General features: G+C 33.8%; 1 protein-coding gene across 1 annotated transcript in view; it reads right to left on the bottom strand.

Annotated features, from left to right (window-relative positions):
- Adgrb3 (adhesion G protein-coupled receptor B3) overlaps positions 1-18,722 on the bottom strand; it is a 708,652-nt gene that overhangs the window by 431,303 nt on the left and 258,627 nt on the right. Inside the window, exons 4-5 of the mRNA XM_059281371.1 lie at positions 12,886-13,047; positions 6,745-6,909 (exon numbers count right to left, since the gene is read on the bottom strand). Coding sequence (XP_059137354.1) covers positions 6,745-6,909; positions 12,886-13,047 — 327 coding nt within the window. The remainder of the gene's footprint in view (positions 1-6,744; positions 6,910-12,885; positions 13,048-18,722) is intronic.

Raw genomic sequence — 18,722 nt, 5'->3', positions numbered from 1 at the left:
ATGGAACTATCTATCAAGTGATAGATGAACAAAGAAAGTGTGGTACAAACACAATAGAATAGTATTAATGGGTAAAGCAAATGAAACCCCGTGGTTTGCAACATGAATCCAACTGGAGATCATTAGGTTAAGCAAAACAAGCCGGACACAAAAAGACACCTGTCATACGACTTTGTATGTCTATGTAATCTAAATGTGTTGATCTTTAAAACGGAATGTTAGTTACCAGAGGCTGAGGAACATAAGGGAAAGGGACTGTCATGGAAAGATGTATTGATGGACGAATTGATTACATTTAGATAGGGGTAAGACATTCTGATATGCTTTCCACGGTGTCTTGAGTGATGATAATAAAAATCTGTCTTCATACTTTATTTAAAATATAACTCTTTCCTTTCTTTTCCCCTCAGAGGAAATAATGTTTTTCAAATGCTCCACGAGACCTCATAATTTATTCCAGGAAATGCACACAGGTCAGAGTCATCATTTTCTAAGCCCTTTCAGTTCCTTTCAATTTCATGACAAGCTTTTCAGTTTGATTCTTTTTTACTTTGTAAATAAATGTTATCTTTGAATTTAAAAACTCCTGTTGCTTCACGAGCCATTCTCCAATCGTGAACTAGAACGGAGAACAGTAAGGCTTTCTTCTGAAACTGGAAAAATCTGAGGGATCAAACCGTGTAAGCACTATGGAATGTGCTTCCTTACATCCCGAAGTCACAGGAGACAGTTACACATCACTTAAGCAATACGACAAACTACCCCCATTTTCTAGGGCCAGAAGAGTTACAGTGGCAAAGATTGACACGTTAGCACTGCAGTAGGGACTTCATCCTGCCAGAAATAACCAAGCCAATCTAAGAGAAATAATAACTGTCTCCTACTAAAGTTTATGTGATATCTTAGAAAATGTTTTGTTTTTAGTCTATTGTCATATCTAGATGAAAAGGAGTTAAGGTCGCAGAATAGGTAACGTGGATCCCATCCCACTCATTAGGTCTTGTCTATTTTGGATATCAAAACTATCTCAGCGGTGATTCCATTTGAATACTGCTGAATGAGTAAATCAGACAGAGAGCACTTGTGAGGAGAAGAATCCTGGCATCTGCTTGTAAAGCTGTCTGACTTAATGATGGAAAAGCCAGGGAGCTCTGATTTGCATTTAGTTAGGAGTCACCCAGGAATCTGAAAGATCCTTTCATAACACAAGACTCAAATGTTTGAAAAAAAGCCTGACTTCTTGCCTTGGAAAGGAAGAGAAAAAGAAAAAAAAAATCTGTTTTCTATTTGCTGTTTTAAAATGAACTATAATAAAAGAGGAATCAAATACAATATTATTTTTAGAAGTTAGTAATGCATAAAGAAGTGAGTGACTCCTATAGGGAGAAAGTTGAAATAACAACAATAACAAAAAAGCAGTAATGCAATACAAACCCTTATATAAATAGCGTACAATTAATAGAAAAATTTTATACGTTACAAACGTATAGATTACTGGCACAGTGTTAAAACCTGAAATGTTATAAAACAAACATAATCACCATGAAACAGGCCAGAATATAAAGATGAATATAAATTAATTTAAAAAAAAAACAGGTTAATGGGGCAGCAATTAACTTCAAATTGTAACATCCTCAAGCAGAGGGAATTGCAGACCTTTTGGACCAAGTGCACACAAGTGCTTAGTGTCATCCCACTCACTGTGTCACCAGAAGGGTTCCCTGCAGAGGGTCAGGCAGCCTACTCTCCTGTGAATGCTAAGGAGCAAAATGTTAGGTCAGCAGGTCAGGGGAACAGGGCTGTCTGGGCAACTATCCTTTGTATACAGCTTGTTCCCTATCAGGATTTGCAAAAATATGCAAATGTGCCTGGAAACTAGACCTGGGGCAAGTCTCCACTGCGGGGAGTCTGGCATCACAGGAATGCATTTCTCAGACAGGAGAGCAGAATGACACTTCAGCCCCACAGCCAGCACAGGTGTTAGCTGAATACTTGGACAAGCCCTGGAGAAGAATCTCTTTGACTCTAAGATAAGGCCGCAGAGCTCAAAAACTACATCTCGGGTTTATTTGACTTATATCCTCTGAAAGACCGTAATATTAAAGTAATATCCCTATGCAAATCTGGTTGAGTCTCTTCCACGATCTATCATTTTATACGTTTTTAGTGTTTCTACTGAACTTTAATCATGTCATTCCTGTCATATATAAATGAGAATCTATAAATGAGAAAAATGAGGAATGATAAAGGCTATAATAAGTTGTATAAGTAAACATCACTAATTAGGAATTGGAACTGAATGTGTTCTGGCTTCCAGAATTTGTTTCCCACTAAATGATACAATTAAATTTGCTTTTATATATTGTATACATGGTAATTTAAATATATACAGATATATTTATAATCTATATATATAGAATGTATCTAATATATAGATATATATTGTATACATGGTATACAATTATATCTTGCATACATTGGTAATTTAAATATATAGAGATATATTTATAATCTATATATAGAGAGAATGTATCTAATATACATTTATAGCTAGATAGATTTAGAATACATAGATATTTCATGTAATTTGGTTTTGTACCTGTCATTTACACATTAGTTACTCTTGATCTATTTTAGTTGTACTTTACTATATGAACACATTTCTGATTGAGAAATGCTAAATCTGAAACAAAATTAAGGGCATTTTTGAATCCCTAGTTCTTCTCATCCTCAAACATTATATATAAGTCAAATTATATGTCTGTTAATATTGAGGTTTTGAGTAAAAACTTAAGATTTAATTTCAAAGGCATGATTTTATTTTGAAGCTATCAGCCTATATCATTTTCATACTGGGTATACAAGAGAAATGAAGGTATAGCATATCTGACTAATTATGTAGCTAAATAACAATAAAAGTCAAAACCACTAATAACAAGCTTTTACCCATAGGAGAACTCCAAAGACAGATTTTACATAGAACCTACCATTGTTAACAGCCTGCCTATGCTTGGAGATAGGCTGTGTTATCATTTCTGGAGCCACCCAATCTATAGAATATCACTGTCAGCTATGTTCACTCCCATGTACAAAGCAAGATTATATAAATAGTACAACCACCCGCTGTACAAAATATTCATCTCTCAGTGAACATGAATGACTGGTACTTCTTTACCAATTACAGAAATTCTTCCCTTTTCTCTACATAATATATATGATACCTAATCATAGAATAATCCTTCCTAACAACACCCAATCCAGAACTGTGTTCTTCCTTCTTAATCTCTCACCAAATTACTTAACACACAAGGCCAAACCCCTTGATAAGCCCTTTCTAATTCTCTCTAAAAGGTCTCATTGGCAGGTCTCAGAGAGTAAGAATTACAGTAAAAGATTAAGAGAAACATAAAATTAAACATGTCCTTATGAAAGTACAAATCCCATCATCACATCCCATTACGATAATGAAACAAATGTAGAAAATATAATTAGAGAAATTGAAATGAAATTTAAAATATATATATAACACACACACACACACACACACACACACACACACACACACACACACGAAAAGAATTTGCATTTACTGTAATTTGTTGGAGAAATACCAGGAACCAAGTTGCTTAAATAGGAAGGAAACTGAAGAGAAATTCTATATATTCAAAGATGTCAGTGGTCACCACCATGGACTGAATGCTCAATTACTTACAAGCAATAAAATTTCAGAGAAAACAGCAACCAAAACTAAGTGGGTTGGACTATGTTCTAGGTTTACTGGGATAAGAAAGACAGATAACAAGGACAATTAAACACTAAGAGTACACACACACACACACACACACACACACACACACACACACACACTTCCATAGTAACTCTAAACAGCCGATTCCTGCTTCCGCTCTATGCTTCGGCCCATCTTCCCCATCAACAGCAGCTGCTGTTCTCAGACAAGATATTAAAGTAGTAAGGGTGATGCTGTTAATTGTCAGCCTGACAGAACCTGCAATCACCTGGGAGATAACCCTCAGAGCATACCTGTGGATGATTATTTAGATTAAGGTTAGCTGTTGAGTACGCCTCTGTGGGATGATCCTGATTGCATTAATTGATGTGGGAAGGCCCACCTTAATTATTGTCAGGATGGTTGTTATGTCCAGAGATCCCAGAATGAATAAAGGGAAGAAAGCCATCTGAGGACTGCCAAGCATTCAAGCATTCATTGCCTCTGCTGGGCTTCTTGACTACATGCAGTTTGACCAGACGCTTTAAAACCCTGCCTTGGCTTCCCGACCACGGGGAGCTACACCTTGAACTGTGAGCCCAAATCACCCTTTCTCCTTGAAGTGGTTTTCGTCAGGGTATTCTACCACAGCAACCGGGAAAGACACAAAGACAGTAACTACCAGCTAACTTAGGAATGCTGTAGCTCCTCTTTCCTTCCTTTCTTCCCTCTTTGTTTAGATGTCAGGCAGATGGTTTTCCCTTCCTCAAAAGATGTGAGAGAAACGGGAGCTTGCCTAAGGAAAGCATCTGATGGAATACTAACTACTTGTGGTCGCATACCAAACTGCATGAGTGAAAAGTATTTCATTATTTGATTACCATTATACGTCACATTTAAAGTATCTTACAAAGTTTAGGAACATTTCTTAAAAAAAAATCACCATACACTACCACAGCTCACATGTTAAATCTTACAGTAGTGAGGATGTAATTTGTGGTTTTGTACTTTTCTTTTGTCTTTCTCTGTACTTTATTCCAGACCATGCCAAGGAGATATAATGCAGTTGTAACCATTGACTGTACTAGTGGTTCACTTCCTTTCACATCTATATCTCATAAGATCATGTTTAAGGGATCCCGGATAGCAAGATTTTAGGATATGTAAGGTTAAACCCTACAACCATTGAACTACATTATTTCATTGAGACTACTGTACGTCATTCAACATTGTATACACTTGTATATGAATCTTCATTTCTTGAAATTATGGAGTATGTATGCTTTTTGACAATGCCTTGCAACTCACTGGTACTGATTGATGATGGCTTTGTGGGCAGTGGAGGTGGCAGAGTTTAGCTATAAAACAATTCTTTTTAAGGAGAATTCCTAGAGATTGTGCCAAATATATCTTATATATTTTTTAATTGTACGAGAAAAAGTTCTGTGACAGAATGAAAATTTTGAAAAGCCACAGCTATAAGAATTCCAATTTTGAGTAAGGAAATTGAGATACAGTATAGGAATTTGCATCGTTTGTGGTATACCCAAACTCAATAATAAAAATTACAGTAGAGAAAAAAAACATATGAAGAATTTAAGTATATAAAGCTTACTTAGAGAATATGAACTGGAGCAGATATCTAAAAACCTTTGAAAAGCTTTGAAAACTCTTAGGAAAGAGAGCAGTATTCAGATGATTGTGCATGTGGGGAGTATGCACAAGGAAAGAACACCAATGATATCATGCATAGATTTTCTGGGAACGATTTGCAAATAATAAATTATGATTTTCAGCCCTAGTATTCATAATTGAATTACTATTGATGTGCATACTCACAAAATTCATGGAACTCATAGAATTTTGCATGGGACTATATAAAAATCTTATTTATTTTTTAGGTAATTTTTTTTTATTTTTTCTCTGAAAAATTCTTACATGTATACGTTGTATTTTATATCATTTCCCACCACTTCCCTCTGACTTATTCTAGTGGTTTCCTTCGTGTCATACAATTTTTAAAACATTGAAAGATTGCCTCATAACATAGACCACTGACTTGAATAATTTAAGAGTATAGAAGAAACTGAATCTGTGTTAGAAAATACATGTACAAAAAAGCACCAGGAGGAGTTCCACCATGTTGTTTTCATAAACAGTAGTTTATGAACTGCTTTAACAAGAAACCATCCAAAGAGCTAAGGAGGGATTTCTGTTTTGAACACTATCTTTTGCCATTCTTGTTAGCCGTTTGCCACTCATGGTTTTGGTTATATCTTCCTGGGAGATTCTATCATTTACGCAGTTATGAACATACAATTATTCCCTAAATTTTGAGCCCCTTGAAACCAGAGATTAGAATTTCTTATTCTTTATGCAACTATTTTCTTGATGCTTGAATAACGTAAACGACAATATTATGGAGACCTGGCTCTGGGATAATGGGCAGAATTATCAAAGTTAGATGACGTAGAACTGGAGTATCAGGCAAAGGACAGTGTTAAGATAACATAAATACATTCTAAGGAAGAGTATACATATTGTCCTATGATACTTCTCAGAAAATATTGGCAGTGTTCTCATGTGGTCAGTAGCAAGTGACTTCCTTGACTGAACGGTTGTAAAGAACAACACCAGGAAAAACAATTCTAAACCAGGTCTTACTAGTTATATCCAAAGGTAACAACTCGCCTCAAGACCAGAGAACTCGTTGTGACTCTTCACAATGGAAAATTCTGCACAAATAAACTTTTGTTTTAAAACATTAATGTATATATATATAGAGAAATTTAGGGAAGATGAACACCAATAGGTACCACTCAAGAAAATGTGTGTCACCACAAACACAGAAAGCAGGGAAATTGTCCTGTTTCATCCAGATAAGAGACATTAATTAGAGAAAACACTTTTCCAGGAAGGCTCCATAATAGGTATATTCTTTATATATGTCATGTTACACCATGGACAATATAGGAAGTACATTAATGCAAGCTTCAGCAAATGCCAAATATGCTTACCTGGACAGAGAGCAATATTGCAAGGCTTGTGATGTGTTTCAGGTCCTTCACAGGGCCTCCCTCCATACTGAGGAGGTGTGCATGACCTGGTTCGTGTTCTTTGGCCTCGGCCACATGTAAACGAGCATAAGCTCCATGGTGACCATTCCTCCCAAACTCCATGTACTGGAATAAAGCAAAGAAGCTTCAGCCAAAAAGAAAGGAATTAAAGTCAGAGACTTCTTTCTGTATAATTAAGAAAAGAAATCATCAAATAAAATACAAAGATATTTGGAAAACTCACTTTCAATACAACTCTTATCAGACTTAAACTTTTAAATTTAATTTTTAAATTTGTTAAAATAACAGAAAACTGTATGTGCTTTTCTTCTACAACTGAACCATAAATTTTAAACTAGTCCATTTTTAACCTCTTTCAATGGAAATTCCCCTTTCTTTCTCTTGATAAAACATTCATGAGCTATTTTAAAGCATGGCCGCCTATGAAGAATAAGGAAAGTTAAATTTCTCATAACAGCTGAATTTTTAAGGCTAAATTCTTACTTAAATAGCTAATGACCAATTTAATTCTAATACCTGTGAAGTTTCAGAAATATTTTGTGTTAGAAAATGAAAAAAAATGGTGTCCCTGAAAATCGTATATATTTTAAATAGTTTTTAAGCTGGCATTTAAAAATACTTTTCTCATCTAAAATTTTGGAGGTAAATTTATGATCTTTTCAATAACAGGGTATTTTAAGCACTGGATCTCCTCCCACATCATCCCCTTTCCCATTTCAAGATAAGCACATAATGTTTCTAAAAGTCATGGAACTACAAGATGATCTCCCTCCTCTGACAGTTTGATAGAACTGGAAACTCTTCTAATTATATTTCTAAAACACAGCAACAAAACCCAAATTAAATAGAAATAGAATTAAAGTAACCATGAAAATACCAATATTTCAAACATCCCATTTTCCATAATTCAAACTTGGCTGGAAGCAATACTATGAATTTTTTAAATTTAATTTTTGAATGAGTATTGGATGCTATGTAAATAAATACTGGCATATTTTACAAAAGCTCACTGGACTTCAAAGTTTAAATGCTTTAATTTCTGCATATCAAATTACTGCTCTCATTCTAATTATCAACACTAGGGTATTTACCTCACAAATAAAGTGAGTACAGAGAAGCATGGAGAAATGTTCTCTTGAGAACCTTCAGACTGGGTGCAGACCCTCTGCCTTAGAATTCTGCCATTGTCTTGAGCATGGATGGTTGAGATCACTCTTGGGAGGAGTGAGGGAGTATAGACTCACACAAAAATGGCAAACGGAGGTTCAGTTTCCTCCTCCAACTGGCAAATCTATACACAAGCCCATAAAAAATGGCATAGGTACTTTCTAAGTAACTGTGATATTTCTACAATTTTCTTCATGTTCTTACCTTAAAGCTGAAATCCAACTGGTTAGCCAGTGTCGTACCACAGGCTACTACTAGTTTTGTGGTTAAAGTACTTAATAGCTGCTCTTTTAGGGTCTTTCAAGAATATTATATAGTTTTATAAGCTATGTTAATGTTTCATTGTGCCACAGTGTAAGTAGATATACCTCAAAACATCACTAGCACATTAACACACAGTTTTACATGGTAATTTAAATAATCTGGACTACATTTCAAAAGAATTCCACAAAAATGACACTTGTATGAGATATACCATTTTCTTCCATTTATGTTGTTTCCTTATTGCAATAAGTTGTGAAAATGTGCTCAAACAGTGAAAACAGCAACCCAATTAGAGTCTAATTCAATAAAAGTCATTTAATGATTCTATGAAAGTTACTGAAAAGTTTCTTACAAACAATATTTAGGAAAAGTAGCAGAGAGAGGAGAAAGCTATTTTTTTTTCATCTACCTCATGACAATCTGGGAAAACCAAAGCTAATTAGTACTAACTAATAACATAATATCTAATATCTGTATTTAGCAATGTACATATAAGTATTATATAGTTTTCAAATATGTGTGTATATGTGCATACATCCATGTAAACATTAATCATAGAAGGACTTCTCCAAGTAATTTATGTGAATTTTTTTTTTTTATTTTTAGTTATATTTTACTCATGCTTGCATTTATTTCCGGTTACCAAACTTTTCAAAGTAATGATAACCTGCTCCACTATGTAAAGTGTTCATGACACAGCATGATCTTTTAAATAGTTTTTAAGCTGGCATTTAAAAATATCAAACAACTATAGTACTCAATGTACATAGCACAATACTAGGAAACATTAAACTGCTAAATTGGCAAATTTTTCTTTGTGAACCACAAAAACTGACAAGGAATCTTAGTAGCTTAGACAAATTACGATACTGGAATCAGAAAATTAATGCTATTTAGGCATTTTAGCAGTCTTTATTGCTATACATTGAGGTTTTGTAATTCAGTCACATCATTTAAGTTGCTAATTTCTTATGTGTCAAGAAATTATTAATAATTTGTCATTTCTGGAGACTATTGAGTTGGCAGAAAGTTATAGCATGTGTTTATAATGTTTAGACTATATAAGATTTATATTAGGCTATTCATAAAATTTATGTTAAGTTCAAATTTTCAATTTAATGTGAAATTGTTATATAAGATCTTTTATTTTACAGTAAAACACAAAAATTCATGAATTATCTAGTGAATTTGAAAAATAATACTATTCAAGTCATTTAATTTTTCATCAATTTCATCCATTTTTCTAGTTTTCTTCTTGATTTTTGGTACCAGATATATTGTCATGTACCTACTTTATACAAGCCAAAGAGAAAATAAAATATATACAATACATAATACATTAGCACCAGGTTTTGAAATAAACATCTGTAAATGTTCATATGATTTAGATTGCATTATATAAAAAATAACCCTTTTAAGTGTAAGAGTTTTATGCTAGAAACAAATGAATATGACAACTCTGACATTCATTAAAAAAAAAAAAATACCCAAACCATTCCAAAGACTATATTAACTTCTACAGTTGATTCAGTTCCATACAGTACAGATCCATGATTATCAACTGGCGGTAACTCCACCCACATGGACATTTGCTTGATATCCGCAGACAGTTTGGGTTGCATCAGTTTATAAGGAACTAAAGTGCTCCTGGCATCAAGTGGGTAGAAGCCAGGGAAGCCGCTGAGCACACAAATGAGCAGGATGGCTCCCTTGAAACAAAGATTTACCGGGTCAGAACGCTGGTGTTCAGTCAACAGAGGTTGAGAACTCTCGAGGGGAATATAGAGCTGAAATTCAGCTGGGACAATAACTAGATAATTGAAAAGTTGCTCTCTAACTTTCCCAATCTACTTTAGTATACTCCATACATTTCTACTCTGAATAATAATAATAATAATAATAATAATAACCTTCCAAATTAAAAAAAATGTCAAAGCACAAAATTTGCAAAAGGTCCAGTGTGTATCTGTGTTAGTGGATCTGAATAAAAGAAGAATTTGAGAGTTAATAAAAAGTAAGTCACCTGTCATGGTAATGAGTTTCCTTTATGGAACAAATAAATCTAAGCTCAAATGCTCTCATTCCACATATTTTGTAAAGAGTTGATTTAATAGTCAATTTGTCATTTTCTTGTGCTCTCTTCATTACATAACACAAAAAAATTAGAGTTCTCTAGATGACAAGGTCAGGTATTGATTTGTGAGCAAATTTAAGCAGAATTTGTTATTTTAGAAAGATGTTTATACTGGTTAAAATACTTCTTCAATTTTAAAACATTTAAAAATTTACTCCTGATTTTTACTGCTTTCATGATATATCATATTAAAAATAACATTTACTAATACAGTAAATTAAAAAAAAGACAGCGTATGAAAGAAACTCCTATTTCCTGTAACTATGTACTTATCTGCCATTTTAAAATAATGAAGCTGCTAAATTATCTTTTGTATTTGGAAAATTAAAAAATAAAAACTGATCATCATTTTAACAAAATGAAGTATAACAATAATATACTTTCACTGTATAAATTCAAGCAAAGTTTAGAGAGACAAATAGTTTTTATACATGAAGGTGAAAGATAGACTCAAAACTATTCACATTCTTACACATAAGGATAAGAATAAAGGAAAGGGTAAGAATTTTAAGAAATCAAAAAAGCTGTCAATGACATATTACTCAGTTTTTTTGACATGAGACATGGGGAAAGAGAACTTAGCAATTCCACATGTAGGGGAGACTTGGGTCCTCCTACGGATGTTCTCAGTTCCAAGTTGAAGGCCTAATCATCCCCCTCTGGAAGAGGGATGAAGACTTCCATACGTGAACCTTACACATGTGTGTAAAACTGGTCACTGAAAGGTAAGCTATGAATGTGGAAAGTACATTGGAAACCCACCTGATTCCCACTTAGGAATTGTCATTAGACCCTGTCATTTCCCTTGTGCATAGCCATAAAATAAATTTATATATCAATTGTATCATAATGCTCTATTGATACTGTTTTAATTGTTGACAACAGGGAAGTCGACCCTGTAAAACATCATGTAAGTGAGGCTTCCTGGGTAAGTATTCTCCAGAAGACGCCATTCTACTCTACTCAAATAAGGATCCACAGCGTTCAAGCTTTAGGTCTGAAGGTTTCACTACCACACTGCAAGCCTCTATCTCCCCGGCCTTTTTTCCCAGCTCATGTAACTGAAATGTGTTTGGTCTATGATCTCTACTTTTAGTCTTTTGTCATCATTTTTCAATGACTCCCTTATGTTTTTCTTCTTTGATTTGTATTATTTTTCATTCCCAATTCTTTCTTGTATCATGTAGTCTCAACTGACTTCTACTTACTCTCAGTAGTAATTACTGTCCTTTTACTGATAATTGTGCCTTCTTTGCCTCATAGCCTTGGTTTCTTTCTGTTTAACTTTGTCTTTAACTTTTGCTTTTCTACTTCCTACACAAAAGGTTCTCACACCTCACTGCATCATTCCCCAATATATCCTCTTCATTTTCTCTTTCCTCCAGGATCTCTAGTTTTTTTTTTTTAATAAATAAAAAACCTACATAACATAAAATTGTCCATGGAAACTATTTTGAGTTTACAATTCAGCAGTGTGGAGTATATTCATGCAGCAGTCAAACAGACCACTAGAAATCTTCAATTTTGCAAATATGAAGTTTCATACACACTAAAAAACAGCCACTCCAACATTTCTTATATGATTACGTTTGCCTGTTCTGCTGGGAAATTGGCATTATTTTTGATCATTCTTCCTGGTCCCTCACTCTTGGTTTTAGCAACTGAGAAGCAGTTGACTCTGGGAATGGAGACCACCCCCTACAGAATGTTTAAGCATGACTTGGAGGTTGCAAGGTCTATGGTGTCAAGACCTTTCTTTAGAACATCTCCCGTTCAGATGATTCTGTAAAGTCTATGACAGTCTAGTCTTAACTCGGGCAGTCATGTAGTTTACAGTCACCCATTCATCAAATGATTGGGCACAACCCAAACTCTTCCTTTGGGACTGATTGAAAAGAAGACCTCATTGGTTTGACAGGGTGAAACAAACACAGTAAGACCATGTACATCGTTAAATAATACAACTTTGATGTAACGTAAATTGACCCTAACCAACTCCTTCTCTGTCTTTTAAAGCAGTAGATGGTTGCAATGAGAACAATCACTTCAAGGTTGTTTATGAAGTAAAATGAAAGATCATTCTTAGGTCTACTATACTTATTATTATTTTTGTGATAGGGTCAGATGGATGGTAAGAGAATTGCTGACTGAAAAACTGTCAATCACATGCCATATTTCTACTAGGCTTGAAAATTTTATTTCCTCAAATATGCAGTTGGATTTTTTTTACCACCTAAAAACATAAGAAAAATAACTGAATTTGCATACTATTTGAAATAGCTCTACAAATTTCAATCTTACTTGCAGTAGGGAGACAGTCACTTATCTAACATCCCGACTGCTCTGAAAGCAGAAATAATCACATATAGAATAAAATATCACAGTTGAGAATAATTACGCTTATAGACTCTAATGAAAATGCCTATACCCAGTTCATATGAAAATAACAAATGGTTCCCAATGCGTAGCATGACACAATTCAAAACATCCACAGGCGTAGTTGCTGCTAACACTACCTGGACAGAGGGCAGTGTTATTGCAAACCCTTGATTCTCTTAATGGGCCGCTGCAGTGTGTCCCGTAAGGTGATACACAAGTTCTGGTTCGCACCTGCGACCCTTGACCACAAGTAACTGAGCATGTGCTCCACTGGGACCACTCTTCCACACCAGATTCACCTGCATGCAAGACAACAAACAAACATGAAATACTGTCTTGATTATTCATCCTGTAAGCAATTTATCAAACTAGCACTGGACATGCAAGAATAATGTAAATATAAATATATGACAGTACATACAAAGGTACAAAGCATTTCATAAGAAAAAGAATTTAGAGGGATGTGTACAATGCTAATACAAAGACTGTTTGTCATGACCTTGTTAGCAAAACCATTCTTTGCAAAGTCCATTGAACTATCAACACTGTGAATGAAGTGATCAATAGTTTTCAGTGAAAATAATTGAAGTTTTCTTCATTTGATGTCCAATGAGGCAGAATGTATTTCTAATCATACTCTGAGGCTTTGGTGAACAGGGATGTTTTGATATGCTCTCGCCTAGTTCTTTATTGTGGAAAGCCCTTTCTATTTCTAAAGACTGACTATACGTGAAAACTACTTTGCAAGTTGCTAATTTATTCCAAATGGATTTCCTACTGTTTCAGCCTATGCTAGCCATTTACTTTGTAGTAATTTGTTAATATCCTTCTGCTCCCCATTTCATCCTCACCTGAAGATGTGATGTTTTTTAACTTCAAGTGAATGAATGTTTCTCTATCATTTATATTAACTGCACATAGAACTAAAGTTTACTCCGAAATAGGGTCCTATGAAGCCAATTAGTGTTGGGTTTCTTAAAAGTGGTGGTGCTTGGCATCACATTGAAACTGTGCCTAATTTTCTCATTATCTAAAAACCAGTGTACAAGGAGACAGGAAACATCAATTTTAAAAACCACTGGAGTGGGCTTCTAATTCTAGTCTGGCATCATGTCCAGGCTAGATTTTATAGCCTGACTTGAAATTTTGCCTTTGCTTTGCACCAAATTCCAGTTCAGTCACATCTGTCCAGCAGTGTGTATTTACATTAAGCATGCATGCTGTTGTGCAAACTTTTTACAAGGGATGGTTTTCTCAGAACATTTGAATCACTAATTATACAGGGCTAGGAGCAATTTAGCTCTATATCATGTATTTGGTATGGAATAATCCTTTGGAATATAATTCCAAGGACAGAAATGCCAATCCATTTGTCTATCTTATTTTGGAGAGTTAGTCAATGATTTAGGAGTGTATTAAAGGCTAATCAAGTAGCTGATCTCCAAACTGGTGCTGAAGGAAAGAATGGGTGTTCACCAGACTATAAGGCAAGACATTCTTCAGTGAGAAATCTATTGTAAATGTGAGTTCCTTGCTAGAAAACCTATTTGATGAAGATATTGACTTTATATTCTGCTATAACCTGCTTACTTATTTTCTTGAGGGCTCAGAACAACCAGTTTGCAGAGAAACACTTTGCTATCGAAACTCTGTTAGCAGGACCATGAAGATGTGCTCTTATGTTGATCTAACATTATGTATGCAGAGGCATAGATAACAATTCATTGATACCTGGTTATCTATTAGAATGGCACATGTTGGTAACTTGGATGTCAGCTCACATTAATTAGGACTTCTTTTAAATATTGAAACTGATGTTTAGCCTGGATGTACAGTAATAGATCTCTCTTGATTACTTCAGTATTTTTACCTTTACAAATTTATACATGACTAATTTCATAAATGTCTACTTGGATGTCTGTTTGATATGTTTGATGTGTTTGATATTATAGCTCATAATTTGCTCTATTAAATTGAATTACATTTTAACAAAAGTCATTATTTTGTGATTCCAATAATATGACAATGTTTAAAACTATCTACACATATGTTTACATATATAAGTATCCTTAATAATGAAAACTTTAAGCTCAAAATTAGGGAACAGCAATGTATACTTAATGACATGCCAATCTGCTTGTGATGAGATTAAGTATAAATATTATGGCTGTATGTTATCAATTACAAGCCAGAAAGTTAAGAACAATGTGATTTCTGTAAGTGACATGACAAAGGTTATGAGAAAAAAAATTAGTTCTACTTTGCCACAAACACAGTTTTTTCTTTCTCTCTTGCATTTTAATGATAGACAATTTTAAAAATTAAACTTAGCCATGAGTTCAGATCAAGGCCCAATTTAAAGTACAACCTCATATTGTATTTGGAAATCTGAGTTGTCTCTACAACTATGATTCTGCATGACACTGACCAAGACAGGCAGTGGTGCTGGGTCATGAGAAGCCTCCTCACAGCTCATTTTGCGGATGAAAATAAACATATGAATAATAAATTTCATTTCAAATTTAGAATCAAAATTTGCCACTAAAATAATGGTCTAACCATCAACTTGATCTTGTATTTCAAGTGCTATTTCAATTGACATTTTCATTGCGACTTTTATGCCATTTCCTTTTTCCCCTAAGGTTGAGGGTCATCTAGTAAAGCACACTGAGTTATGTTAGAAATAGTTAATATACTTGAAAAGAAAGGTTCTTTAATGACACTGAAACAGTAAAGCCTAGACTAAGCACCATTTTCAGTATATAATATATACCTTTGGAGATAGTACAAACTGATCTAGTCAATGTATAATTCAGAAGACATCTCAAAGATCATGTAGACAACTCTACATAAGGCAGTATTAAGGTCCTTTATCCTAGAAGAAATCATGGAAGGAAACTGCAATGTATTGCAGTCAACTCTACATTGACTCTGGGTCCTTGAAAAAGTCCATTTTTTAAAATAATTTACTCTTAATAATTTACCTATAATTAATAAAAAGCTACTTGAAAATTGAGTGAGATCATATGCAATAGAGAATTTAAAATTATGAACAAGGCATTAATATAACTTTTGCTAGTGTGTTAAAATCATGAAATTAGAAACACATTTTATGTTATGTTCTTATTTTAGATCACATGTCATATGTTCCTAATACAGGCCATTTCCTTCATGTAATAAATTGTTACTTTTCTAAACCTGTTTATAAACTCACTTCAGGCCTATGTTGCCGAAAAGTAAGAATCACTAACATTTATCTTATTCCAGCTCATTGGCACTAAGCTTGGGCCTATCCCTTAAATAGACATATTTATTATTTCATTTTCTTTAACTATATATACACATTTCTAACTTAGGATTTAATTCTACTTTATTTTATTATGTATGTTAGGTTTTAGCTTCATATGTATGTGTACTATGCTCATACAGCGCCCCCAGTGGCCAGAAGAGGGTGTTGGATCCCTAGAACTGGAGTTAACAAGTGGTTGGGAGCTACCATGGGGATTATGGGAACTCAACATGTGGCCCCTGCAAGAGTAGTAAGTGCACTTAACCACTGAGACATTGCTCTAGCCTTATCTTATGCTTTTATAACAACCTAATTAATGTTCAGACTTGCCTTAGTTATAGTACCAGCAATAATACTCTAGCTATTCCAATAAAATAATAATTCTACCTCATAAAAATTCCATTTAAAAATATTCACTCACTCTGCCTCTGTCTAGTAAAGCTTTTTTGTTTGTTTGTTTGTTTGTTTATTTTTTTTGAGACAGGGTTTCTCTGTGTAGCTTTGCGCCTTTCCTGGAACTTGCTTTGGAGACCAGGCTGGGTAAAGCTTTTTTAAAAATGAAAATAGTTACTGGTTGTATTGATTGGTGAAGCCATTTCACTTATTTGAAAAGAAATAAGTGGTGGTGACTTTTGCTTTCTGTTTTTTGAATGAGAGATATAACTTATTATGGTACTTTATAATTGTATTATTTAACTCCCCTCCATTGTAACATTTTTTTTTCTTAAATTACGGTTAGCAAAATTTCATGACTGTTTATATGCAATATTAATACCTTGATTTGAGAAATAGACAAGTTATATAAATAAAACTTCATTTGTAAAATGTTATTGTTTGGTACTTCTATTAATTTAGTCTACGTTAACATCAAAAGAAACAATATTTAAGAAAAAACTTCTCTCTTTTAGAGGTTAGCATCAAAAGAAACAATATTTAAGAAAACTTCTCTCTTTTAGCAATATAAGTGTGCTTAGTATTCAATTATGAATCATAAAAAAATATAATGAATTTTCCTTTCTTAGTTCAGCATGGTAATTTAATATTAAAGTAAGTACAATATGTGTCTCTATTTGCATATGCAATGTTTGTTTTAAAATAAATTTATGACTCTATTTCTCACAAATTCAGGCATCAATCAATAATTCTAGAACTTTAATATGGCATGGCCTTTCTGAGAAGATAACAGTATGTGTAAGTGGCTTTAAAGTTAGCCCCAGATCTATTTAATCTATGTGTCATCTACTTACCAAATCACTTCTTAGTGAAAGAATATACATAGTGTAGAAAAACAATGACTGGAAAATCAGAAATACATGTAAAAATTGTGATTAACAATTCCTCTTTTTACAAATCAATATTTCTTAACATTTGAGATTTCAAAATGTTTTGGCTGAAGAAATTGAATTTTCTTAATGTATGCAAATATTAGTAAACAGAATTTAAACAAAAATTGCATAATATTGAATGCACAAACTAAAGTTACTAGAGCATTGGAAACTTAAACCTATGGTTCTCCATTTCACTCCCCGTGGTGACAAGTTTTAGGCACTATGGTAAACCAATATTTGCTATGTCTTTGGCATAAAAGAAGGACACATTTCTCAGAAAGCAGATGTGTTCTCACAGGGAGATGCCTAAGGTACTGAGTGGTCAGCCCACGTTTTATCTCTTCTACTGAGAGTAGAAATCCCTGATTCTCTGCTCCCTGCTTCAATTATTTTGCTCTTGGTATCAGACAAAAACACATTTAGAAATTTGGAAATCCATTTGAACCACATAATCCATTTTTGGACTTGAGTAAGCAACTGGTTAAAATATAAATCTCCTCTTAAGTAAGGTACACCAGAAGCAATCCAGCAAAGAAAGTGCTCTTCATTTCTGGATCTGGCCACATCATATATTATTTTTAAAATTTAAACTATACACTTATAGAATTATTAATTCTACATATCCTGCTGTGAGCTGAGTTACAATTAATATATTAAAATAGACCATTCATCTATTACCAAGAATTCAATTCAGTATTAATATTTGAATTTCTAAGCATTAAGTTCATGTACAGTGTTCTAAATAAACACTCTGACAAAGAACACATGAACTGAAGAGCACGTCCATTCTCTTGGAGAATTTCATTAAAACCTGTCTGAATATCATGTCACAGATCTGGTCGTATACTCATGGCTTCCTGCTAACGACAAAACAGACAAGAATGGAATGCAGAAAATTGTGTGAAAACACAGGTAAACTGAGTTCTAAGTTTTGTAAAAGAAAAGCAAACAAAGGCTGAGCATGTTTGCAACACAGCTGTAAACATCTCCAGCTGGGAAAATGTTCCCCTGCAGGGTTCCTGGGCAGAACTCTGCAATACTTACTATGAGCAGCCAAATTATGACCCACTGGGATCTGTCAAACTCTATAGATTATTAAAGCATAAACTCTACATGTATATAACTATTCACATATATCCGTGAATTTCAAAAATTATGTCAAATAACATACTTTTCCGTCACATTCAAATTTGTAGGGAGTTTGAAAAATAATTTGACTGATGTAGGATTAAAGAATTTTAGAAGCCAGAAAGTTAGTTTTGTTGATATTTAATTAGATGGTCAACTTTTTACTATTTATCTTCTGCAACAAATTTATTTTCAAATTGTATATTAAATTATAAAACATCTAATTTCT

The sequence above is a fragment of the Peromyscus eremicus genome, chromosome 16_21 (assembly GCF_949786415.1).
Source record: "Peromyscus eremicus chromosome 16_21, PerEre_H2_v1, whole genome shotgun sequence".
In the NCBI taxonomy this organism is placed as follows: Eukaryota; Metazoa; Chordata; class Mammalia; order Rodentia; family Cricetidae; genus Peromyscus; species Peromyscus eremicus.
Note: the sequence above shows the minus strand (reverse complement) of the source record. Positions and strands in the feature narration are given on the sequence as shown.